The sequence below is a fragment of the Myripristis murdjan genome, chromosome 14, assembly GCF_902150065.1.
Source record: "Myripristis murdjan chromosome 14, fMyrMur1.1, whole genome shotgun sequence".
In the NCBI taxonomy this organism is placed as follows: domain Eukaryota; kingdom Metazoa; phylum Chordata; class Actinopteri; order Holocentriformes; family Holocentridae; genus Myripristis; species Myripristis murdjan.
This window is the reverse complement of record NC_043993.1, coordinates 13,752,215-13,764,184: the sequence shown is the minus strand read 5'-3', so window position 1 is coordinate 13,764,184 and position 11,970 is coordinate 13,752,215. Positions and strand designations below refer to the sequence as shown.

General features: G+C 40.3%; 1 protein-coding gene across 1 annotated transcript; it reads right to left on the bottom strand.

The window, feature by feature from the left end:
- Positions 1-6,976: 6,976 nt before the first annotated feature.
- Positions 6,977-11,447, bottom strand: ccdc169 (coiled-coil domain containing 169). Its single transcript, XM_030069118.1, has 7 exons — positions 11,369-11,447; positions 11,149-11,231; positions 10,712-10,822; positions 10,068-10,108; positions 8,233-8,331; positions 7,600-7,653; positions 6,977-7,090 (listed from the first exon to the last, which is right to left on the bottom strand). Exons 1-7 carry the CDS (start codon positions 11,443-11,445, stop codon positions 6,977-6,979), a joined length of 579 nt encoding a protein of 192 aa, XP_029924978.1. The 5' UTR covers positions 11,446-11,447.
- Positions 11,448-11,970: the final 523 nt, after the last annotated feature.

Here is an 11,970-nt window from a genome sequence, read left to right as displayed (position 1 = left end):
GCTACCGAGCCCATTTTTGCACTTAGGGGGTCCGTTTGTCCATTTTATCAAATTTTTCACCAGACCTGGCCTGCGTGCCGAATTTGGTGAGTTTTGGAGCATGTTTAGGGGGTCAAATTAAGGCCTAATGACACGAGATAATAATAATAAGAAAAAACGAAGCAAAAACAATAGGGCTTCGCACTGTTCCAGTGCTCGGGCCCTAATTACCCATAGCATTGCTATCAATAAATGTATTTACATGTATTTCAGTGGTTTCAGCTGCAGATACAGTATAATGTAGAGCTATCCACAAATGTAATATTCGTTGGCACTAGATAAAAGACATGGATTTGGAATCTTGGAAGCCATCTTCAAAGTAATGAGTCACACAGAATATCACGGCTGAAATGCATCAGTGTTTGTACTGGAATTACTGCTCACTAATTGCTGATTGGCTATATATGATCACAATTATGAGGGGTTTGTTCTATGCACACTCATATTGCATCCCTACAAGGAATTGAATCGATGCAGCGCTCCATGGACATAATTTAAATGATCTGATATTTGTGTGAGCATGAGCACACAGTTGCCTGAAGTTCAGTGGACTAGATAAAAGAGGCAATTTTTTGGCATTTAACTAGCACAGGCCCTCCAGGCACATTGGTCCGAACGCTGATTATTCCGAAACCCAAATAGTCAGAAAAATATTCCACGGGACTGGAAGCCCAGTAGTCCAACAGCAAGCTTTCCTGAAAATAAACCCCTGGCATTCCAGAGCCCCAGTGGTCTGAAAAATGTCCTCTAAGTTCAGGCACGGGTTTCCTGAGGTTAAGGTTTGGGCAAACAGGGGTGGATGCATTTCTTGACAGCAATGCGAAACGATCAGTTACTGAACTCCAACAATTCCAGTGTGAAATTTTGGAGCAAATTCAGAGCAATGGGTATTTGGTTTCAGATTTCAGAATAATGGGCCATCAGACCAATGGCATAGGCTCCCCATCATTGGTGATGTCCCACTGGCTTTGTGCATGCAAGTATTGGGAGAATGGGACTTGTAAATTTTGGCCTGAAGGTGGCGCTAGAGAATAGGTCATAAAGGTGATTTTGGGGTCATCAAAGTCAAGAGGAATCTTCCTTTGATAAGTATGAATACACTCACCAAATATGATGGCAATTGGTTTTAGTGAGATCATGTGTGCAAATCTGACATTTTGGCCTGAGGGTGGCGCTACATAAAAGGTCCTGAGTTCATCCTCTGAGAAGCATGAATGTGCTTACCAATTTTCACAGGAATCTGCAAAATCTGTCAAATATATCATATAAATATCATAACATGAATTTAGAAATTTTGGCCCGAGGGTGGCACTCAAGGAAAGGTGCTGGTGACACCAAAATTGCCAGGATTCATTCCCCAGGATGCATGTGTGCTTAAATGACAAGAGCCAGCAGGATGCTCCCAGTGGCACTGGCAGGTCGTGGCACCTCAGTGCTGCACAGCCTGTGGTTCTCTGTCAGCAGACCTGTCATGAAAACACACCAGGATATTTGCCTTCATCCAAGTTGACAGCAGGTCTTTCAACTGCTAACAGAGGTGCCACTGAGGCAAGGGCAGATATTCCAATTCCTTGTTGGGAGAGACCAAAAGAAATAGTCCCTTCAGCAATTGAGGCGATGCAGGTTTCACCTGCAACTGCAAGATAACAAAGCAGACAAAATGCAGCCCGTAAACATGTTTTATTCTACAGAGGGGGAGGCAAATTATGTGGCAATCCATTCATTACTTTTCGAGATGTGTTGTGTGCAAGTGATTCCTGGTCTGAGAGTAGTGCTGGAGGAAAGTTCATAGGGTAACTTCAGTTAGAGGGGTCTTCCTTTGACGAGTGTGAATGAACTCATTGGCTATCATGGCAATCCACTAATTTGATTTTGGGATTTTGGGAAAACTGACAGTTTTTGTTTTCCTCTGATGAGCATGAATGTGCTCACTAAATTTTGTGGCAATCAGCCAAATACATTTGGAGATATGTTGCTTTGGAGTTAAGAGTTGAATGACAGTGGGGTAAAAATATCTTTCTTTCTTTTTTTTAACATTTGCCTAAAATATCTGCCAAGCTTTATGTGGACTGGACAAACTGTAAGAACAGCTTGGGTAAAGGACAACATTTATTTTATCTGATTAAGTTATTAATTTTACTGGGTATTGGCTTTTTAGCATTATGAGTTTCTTGACACAAACAAACACACGCAGACATACACAAACACACAAAACAAGCACAGTCTGGTGCATGTTTGCGCAAGCATTTACATAAAGTACATGAGAATAAAAACAGAGTTTGAGCTTATCCAAACATGTTGAGTGGGACTGATGATTCAAGCCGAGGCAAATCCAATCTGGTATACTGAAAAATAACAGTGGCCTTAATTTCACAACCCCGCAGTGAAATTCAAAACCCATGCACCCACTCAGACTGTTGACAGATGCTACAGAGACATTCTTCTTCCATTCCACTGGAACTCACTCTCAGCACCTGCATTACTCTAAAATAACAACTCATTTGCAGTTCCTCACAACACGCCATGATATGTGAACAGGAAAGGGAAACATGAAAGTCCTCAGTTCTATTCCATCTGAGAGAAGTTTTATGGTGGAATCTAACTCATGCATGGCTGCACATGTATAATCCACCCATGCAAACTAATGACTCATTTACACACATGTACGCACACACAAATGCGCATGCACACCATGTGTTGCATGCATTGCCCACTGTGAGCAAAACATGAGATACTAGAGTGATTTGTCACCGGCACCTCACCTGTCAGCACAGGACTTCCAGCTGGTTCTCTCTGTGTGATTCATGAGCAGAATGCAGTGTGCAATTGTACTAAAATGTGCATGTGGATGAAAAAGAGAGAAAGAAGGAAGGAAGGAGCGAAAGTATGGAGCGAAAGTAGTACATAGTGAATGTGTTCACTCTTTCATAAAGAATTGTGAAATGGCTGTCTTTAAATGAAGTCATTAATCTAAGCCAAACAACCTGTCACTGCAGCACATTGAGACTCCAACACCAATTTACCCAGCCATATCAGAAATATATGAGCGGAAGCTTAACTGAGCTGCTGTGTCAACAAACCTGGTGTTTTTCAGCTGCTTTTCAGTCAGGTTTTATAATCTGAATGTGACAAAGTGATGTTCATGCTGACACCTAAAAGGAAGTTCTCTCCTTGCTTTCCATAGGCCATTCAGAACACAAGGTTTGTCACAGATCAGGAATTTAAAGGGATAGTTTGGGTTTATTCACACAAGGAGGTTTGAGTTCCTCACTGGTAATGTTATTGATGCTTTGTCTCAGCTCCTGTGGCGAGTCCCCGTGCCCTGAGATCTCGCTGCATGTAAGCAGCTCCTCAGATTCAAGTGAAAGTCAACATTTTTAGCAACAAAAAAGATTTCACCCATCCACAACAGACTGAAATCCTATCTTGTACTCAAGTCAGAAACTTCAGCATGGCGTGTTATGCATCAATTTATACTTTAAAAACTTTTAGCAGCGATGTGGTTTATGTGGTGTGAAAATGTGCCATTAATCACAGTTGATGTTACCATACTGTCATAACATCAGTAGGCAAAGCATGCTGTATTTTAGTGAGAAGTGGGCAGCCATGTTTTTCTGCGCAAAATCCTGTTTAGGACGGAAGTCAGGAATACCGATTCAGAGCGTTTGATGTACAGAGCACAAACAAATGCCGCATTATATTCTCCTCTCAAAAGGTACATTTTGGAACTATTTTAGGTATTGCACAAAAAACAGTGGCGTTAATACACACTGGAAACTGTTAACTTATTATCGCAACACATGCCAGGTGTTTTCAGCTAACACTTCATAGGTGTCAGGATATGCTTGCAGTCGTCAGAGCACAGTTATACTGCTATGCTCAGCAGTAATTAAAATAGTACCAATATATACCTGCTGTCTGTTTTATTGTGACTTACAATGTTTTGTTAGCTGAGCCTGTGCGCTCCCTGAGAAAAGCCACTGACTAGCAGCCAGATCTCAGACCGCAGGGAGTCGTCGCTAACCACCTTGAGTCAACAAATCTAAACCGTCTCTTTAATATTACGGACACTTCAAAAAGGCAGATACTTACTGACAACATAGCTTGAACATAAATTCAACATAAATTGGACATAAATTTGTGTATTTGCTAACACTGTTCTCTGAGAATATATGAGAATATATGACCCAAATTGAGTCACAATCCAACCAGAATAATAAAAACAAAAGGTATTCATAAAATAAAGCCAAAGAAAATAACAGACAAAGAAGCATTCATGGCAGTCTTGCCAGCACGATGCTTGTTTCTGATATAATGTTACTATTCAGTATCTTGAACCATCCGAAGCCATCCTCCACACTGGTCCATAAACAAGAGTGATACAACATTCTGGCAATTCTCATATTCAGCGTTGTATTTCATAGCATTTTAAGAACACAGATTTCTTACACCCACATTTATCAAGGCGGTCGGTGGGTGGGATGGGGTGGTTACGCAGATGAACCACATACGAAGAGAGATGGGGATTCAGTGCTGTTTATGTAACGCAAGTTGTAGGAGGTGCTTTGGAAGAAATGGCTGTGATGCTGGAAATGTCAGACTCAGCAGGCTTCTGACACATTAGGAGATGACCTCACCATACTTAGAGCCAGTAATACCTCCACCTCCTCATCATGCATTTCTCCTTAACTCTCTCCTTTAAATTAAAAAGAAAGGAAGGAAAAAGCAACGAAACAGCATAATTGAATGATGTGAGAAATTCGGGCCATTACATTATGGGTTAGCATTTTAGTCCCATTTTGTATACTTTCATATATGTCGCAGCATCAGTAAGATGATAATCAGGCAATATCACACTTGAGGTCGTGCTGTTATGTTGAATATCAGCACAGTTGTGATTCCGTCATAGATAGTCATAGACATGCTAATATACATTATAACAGCACAACCTTGAGTGTGATATTGCTTTCAAACAACAATTTTACAAATGAGGCCATTATGACTTAATAATCTTTAATACATTTTTGGCTGTACCAACACAAATAGTTCTGTCAGAACATAAACGATTTGCCTGGATGTCTCCATCACATGGTCACTCACAGTACTTTTACACTCAGACAGTTGCGTCTAAAGCAGTGCTTCCTAAACCTCATCTAAAAGCGACATGGAAGTTTAGTGACACATTTGCCTGTATATCTTTAGCTCTAAGAGTATAACATAAGCAAGTGGTAGTAATAGTGTTTGTGTATGCCGACTGCTGGATTTTTATAATATAACTGCTTGAATGAGGGAGCAGATCCAGGTTTGCTGGATTTACATTCCAGGTTTTCCAGATCACCAGATTCATTTAAGATTCAAATAGTTACATTTTGAAAATTCAGCAGTCAGCTTAAAAAACAGTGTGACCATCGCTTGCTTATGTAATACTCTTTGACTCATCTTTGTAACGTGTGCATACTTTAGTTATGACCGTGCTGTCATGGTGCAGTTTAGTTGCAATGTAGATCACGGCAGTTATTGTAAATAATAGTCACTACAAAACATGTAAAGTGGAGTGATATAGAAATACTAAAATGACTTAGTGCTGTTGTAATGAATATCAGCACTCATGGAATGCCTCTTGTCCAGTCAATTCACTCGGTTGGGATCTAACTCTTGTATAATCAGTACAACTGAGCTATGCCAGCCATTATTGTGTTAATCACATGTGTAACATTATTATGGCACATTATGGTACATGCAAACATTACACAGGAACTGTATTGCCTCTTCACAATCAACCTCTGACGAAAGATTCAGAAAATCCATACAAAATATCCTGGCACTGGAAACGTAGAGGATATGCAACACACTACTGCAACTCATCCGCTGCGCTTAGAAGAGACTAAGATTAACAGCTTTAAAATCTTTATAGCTGGTCTACACACCAGGTTTGGGATAGGACTTGTGTTTCAGGTAGTGCTTCAGAGTGGGTAATCTGCTTCCCATCGCAGCTTTCCTCTCTTCTCTCCTCCCTCCTTTCCTTCCACCTCCATCTCTTCCTCCCACACGCCCTCCTCCATCTTCTCCTTTGTCTTCTCCTTTCTTAGAATTGGTCTCTGACTTCCTATTGGTTGGCTTCTCTCTAGTCACCAAGACAAAACTGGGAGAAGATTATGAGCATATGAATGCATGATATAAGAAATCGATTAATAACAAAATATAAAGGCTTTGGCGCACAGATGCTGTAGATCTACTGTCAGTTACAAACTTCACAAAAATGTCAAAGCTAACATGAATGATCAGCTCTCACAGCAATAATAGCCTGTGATAACTTATTTCAGCAATTATTCGCTCATTAACTGTGAATTATTAAATTCAACATGCATTCCTCCATTAGTTACAGATCAAGAACCTGAAAGCCAACAAGTCTAACTGAATGCGATTGAAATCAGACGATTACTTTACATATTAGACAAACATTATTACCAACAAGAACAGTTTCAGTGCAGATGAGAGATATTCTGGAGAACATACAACATCTTTTCCAGGATATGAAACAGAATGCCAGCACAAAATTGGTTTAATATCAATATAGCTTCTTTTTTTTGTTCTCGTCTTGTTACTGAGTCTTAATGAGTTTCAGGATACTGATATAATTTAGCTCAATATAACTGTCGCTGAAAATACACTGTGCTTGCAAATAGGGCTAGACCTTTTTATCAGTTTAAAAACAACAACTGAATCATTATTATTCTTTAAAAAAAAAAAAAAAAGCATAAATCAGTATAACCCTACACAGAAAGAGTTAGAGTAAAGTAAATGCTCAACATGCCAAGGCCAACAGTGGATAAAGAGTAGATCTGTTTGACTTGAATTAGATGTGTTTCTCCTCCTGGACAGATTGAAGACAGCTGATGTGATCATAGTGACAACTCCTGACTCGGGGCGCTTTCATTCAACCTCTACTGCGGCAAACGCTGAACCTCACTGACCTTTTCTGTTTGCTCTCTGCTGCCCCTTGTGGTTGGATGGAGAACTGCCTTCTGTTGGCTTCAAGAGTGGAAGACAGCTGTGGCAGCAGAGAATTCATGAGTGTAATTACACTGCAGACACATAATCATTGTGTTTAGATGGCTCTGTGTGCAAAAACAAATTACAAATTGCTGCAGAGTCTTCCTTTAAATGTACAGATGTGTTTTAAAAATGTTGTACATTCGAGCACTGTAGGGACCCAGCTTTCTTGCAACATACTGTAAGCTGCAAAGTCCTTGACTCACTTTTTAGTTGAGCAGAGACTCACCTATTATATAACGAGAGAGAGCAGCACAAGAGGATGAATGGGAGAGCAGAACTAGGCCTAAAAGAGAAGAAGAGAGCAAACCAGCCGTTTGCTCTCTTTCAAAAGAAGCAGACTGTGGAGAGTGTCCACAATATCCTCCTTCTGCAGCATTTAGCCACAATAGCTATCCTTCATTGTGGCACATATTTAAGGATTGGAAATCAATAGGTGTGAAAGCTACTTATTCAGCTTAACTGTAATTATGACTTGTGTTGGCAGGGATGGATGGGGACGCTTACCTTAGCGATTTCAGAAAGATACGCTCGCCTCTCATCATTGGTTTTATGAAATGCCTGGTATTTGAAACAAACAGAGTTCATGTTTCACTGTTTTGAAGTATTTTTTTTCCTAATAGTGGCTGTAAAGATTAAACAGCAAATAGTAGCCTGCTTATGGTGTATTGTTTTGTTTTATGTGCGTGCTGCCTTTGGGTATCAGGGTGTGTTACAGGAGGTCTTAGGTGTTAATGAGCAACAGATTAGAAGGAGGATTAAGTGCTGCAAGCGCTGCATGGCAAAACCTTTATTCAGCTAATATCTTCCTGTTTGCTGAACAGAACAATGCACAGAGCAACAAGTTGATAAAGTGAAAGCGTACTAGTCCAATCACAGCAGTGCAGGACAAAGGTTGGGTTCGATCTTGCACTGATCGTTCTAAAAATACAAAGGATGGGGAAAAAAAACGGGGAAATCTTTCTCAATCCTTTGTTACCAAATGTAAATGGTAATGGTAACCTTATTAACCAGGAATTGTGCAGAGCCGCTTGTCTGAGAAGTGAAAACCAGACCAGCCGAGACTGTGACCCTTAACAATACACTCAACAGCCAAACACAAAGCCCTTGAACAGTAACTGTGCTGACAGAGATACACACCTTCCCTTCTTGTTCAATTCTGAGGCGACAGTCCATCAATTGGCTTTGGAGGTCACACTTCTCGTTGGTTAGAAGCTTCAGGCGCTGTCTCAGTGTGTCCTGTGTCAAAATTGCTACAGTTAGTATAAACATAGTGTACGCATATCCAGAAAAGCTGACCAGGTGCTACATTCTACATCATGACCTGCAAAAGAGAAAAAAAAAAAAAAAACAGGTTGAAATGTTAAAATTACTACAAATAAAACACTAAGGGAGCATCTTTCCAGCATGCAGCTGTTGTTACAGTTAAACAATTCATATCACTAAACATGCCAAGAACACTAAGTGCTACATGCTGCAGAAAAATCCATCTAAAAAGGTAATTTAGTCTCACATTTACTTGCATTTTGTTTTTCTTAAAAGACGCGGAAGAAGTGACCATTGGGATGAGATAAACCTACATGTTTCTGATGCAGTTTCAGTGAATTTTATAAATATGTTGCAACAAGGAGGAATAAGGCAGATCAGCCCGCTGGTATCAAGAAAACAACAGTTGATTCAAAAAATTTTGGAGACAAGTTGATTTGCATTGGAAACGGGTGGAACTGTCACATCCAACTGGCAGGTTTTTGAAAAATAAGATTTTAACACTGAATATGAGACTAAATGATTTGTTAAGATAGAGATTTTTGTCCAGTGCAGTGTCCAGTTCTTGGCCAAGAGCTCTGCATTATATATTGATATATTGTGGGTTTTTTTTTTTCTTGTTTAATAAGTGATCTAATCATGAATAAATCTGTAGATAAAATATACACTAACAGAATAGCTAATGTGTCAAAGGCATCAGGAAATGGATTAGGTTGGATTAAGGCCACAATTGCTACATAATGAAGGAAACATGTAAGAGCTGAACCACAGTGAGGCTGCAAGAAATTACTAGCACAGAGCAGATCAGTGATACTTGTTTCATTTCTGGGTTTGGAGCAGCTAATGTTATCCTGTTTTATGCCAGGTCAGTTAACGCTCAGTCCCCCTGTGGAGCAGAACTGAATGCACAAAAATAAAAAGCTGTAGTCAGTCTGTTTAGTACTAATGAGGCGGATTTAAGAATATGTTAATGTTGCCGCTTGCTAAGGAGCTGTGGACTGCATTCTGTTATCTTACCTCCTCTTTACAGAGCACAGTGTTCCTTACTTTTAATCAGAGCACTATTTAAAAATATCTCTGTACTCTCCTGGCATACTCAGTCCATCTTGTACTGTTTCACTCTCTCACAGTTCGTGTACAGTCCTCCACCCCACAAGTCACACTCTAGATAAACTAATGAGCCACTGTTAGCTCTGCCCCGCATGCATGCATGCATACACACACACACACACACACACACACACATTTAGACTGTATTACGCAGTATTTGTGTGATATGTGTTTGTGTGTGTGCGCACGTGCACATGCATGTCTGGAGTGTTAAAGCATTGTAATTAGTGTGCATTACTCTTCCATGGTTTGTATAATCCAGTGATTACTGTGCTGTGATTAAAGTCTGGTTTATTCTGCCTGCATCAGCCAGAGGATGGAGAGCTGCAGCTGGCAGCACAATCCTCTCTCTCTCTCTCTCTCTCTCTCTCTCTCTCTCTCTCTCTCTCTCTCTCTCTCTCTCTCTCTGTGTGTGTGTGTGGTTGTGTGTGTGTGTGTGTGTGTGTGTGTGTCCTGCCGCTGTCTCTCTAGCTCTCTCTGATGGTACAGTGTTTGTGCCTCTACCTAAGCTACACTTTGGTGGCCCTGGAAGTGTGAATATTGTCTTGGAAAAGCATTGCTAAAAATATAAAGAAGATAAATACAAAATGACTACTCACTATTGGCATTTCATCATATGTGCGGATGGAGGCTAATCGATCTGTGAAAAAAAAAACAAAAAACAAAAACAGAAAACAAAAAAGAGTCAATGTGTGCGAACATGGGAGGAAAAAGAGTGTGTGTGTGTGTGTGTGTCAGAGAGGGGGTGTTAAACATTTCACTGATTTCACAGCTGCTGTTAAGTGGGAAGTTAACTCTATTTTTGACATTTTTTGTGCATACCGTCCTAATGGGATTCTTCTCTGAATAGCCCCTCCCAAGTTTTTTTTTTTTCAACAATAAATAAACTGTAACATTAAATGGCTGTATTGTTAACATGCTTGCTGCCACTTTCAGAGATTTGTTGCCAATACATGTAAGCCTGTACATACAGTTGTGTGATGCCGGAACGGTTTAAACTCATGTAAGATGGTTTTCCAAGTTCTCAGTGCCCCTAATGCCTTTTTTTTTTTTTTTTTAATCAGCTAAGAGAGTTTATTACACTTGGTTTCCCACTTGAACTTTAAATGGAACAAACATTCCTGCCCACAGTATCAGCATTTAGCTTCACAGATACAATAACAGGTCTTAGGCTTCTCTGAAAGTGTTTTTGTTGTTTGGATGTTGGATCTGCATTTTGTAATGACAGGTAGGTAGACCTTACCCATGGGGTTCCCTCGTAAGTCCTCCAGTCTCTCGTGAACGATTGAGATCTGTCTCTCCAGCTGTCCACTGAGCTCGATTTGCGTCTCATACCTGGTCTTCCACTCATTGCCTGGCAGATCAGGGGATGCAAATCCTTGATTAGATGCAATGTACAGCTCAGTGGGGTGCAGTAATGCTCATACAGGCCATCCACTGATTATACATTATGCTGTTTGAATGAGATTTAGAGTCTGGGGCAGTTTAAGGTCACCTTATTGCTGAGGAATGAGTGCAAATGTTATGGATAGACACCAACAATAGTGTTTGGCAGTGCTTGGCAATAACACTGAAGACATCATAGTTAGGTAATAGGTCAAGATAGCATATTCTGTGCATTAAATTTTTTTATTTGCAATACTCAAATCAGATACAACAAAAGATTTTCCATCCACTCACCCTCCCCGTCAACACTGTGCAGTCTTTCCTGAAGCTCACACATGGTGCTCCTCAGATCAGACACAGACTCTTCAAGCATCTCTCTGTAATCAGGAGTCAGGGGGGAGAAATCAAGGTCCGGTCTCACTTTGGTCATTTATTTATTTATTTTCATTAGCAGCCTGACGCTCACTGGCGGTGGCATTTGCAGAGAATATTAATAAAGTAAAACCAAACTTACTTCATTTCCCTCTCCTGTTCAAGCTCTGCCCGAAGGCGTGCTAAATCGTATTTACTGTAGTCGGTGTCTCCAACCATGTTTCTGAAAACTGCCATCTGATGAGGAGGTGTTTGTTTGGGTTGTCATGGAAACCACTGTTTCCGGCTTGCACAACTGTTGACGGAAGTGGTGTGGCGGATCGGCAAGGTTGGAAAATAATAGATTGTGATAAATAATGAAATTTGCCTCTAATAACTTGCTAACACCACATAAATAAATAAATAAATAAATAAATAAATAAATAAAAACTCGTTGTCGTTGGTAATTTGGGACAAAATTAACAACTTCTTTGTATGTGCGCGCCTTATCTCGCTTAATTAATCTCATTAGTCTTACATGTTAAGCCGGGCAGTGTAATTAGCCTATAACTCCAACCAAACGACAGTACACACTGATCCGGCTTGTAGCCTATCCTGTGTCTGTGTGTAGGACTACAACTATTGGATGCATCTGATTTACATGTTCACCCAGACCCTTCAGTACCACAGACTGTACAGTGCTGGTGTCTCTCTGGCCCTCAGACATAAACCAGGCTGTCTGCAGGTCCTTCAGTAGGCTTAAAT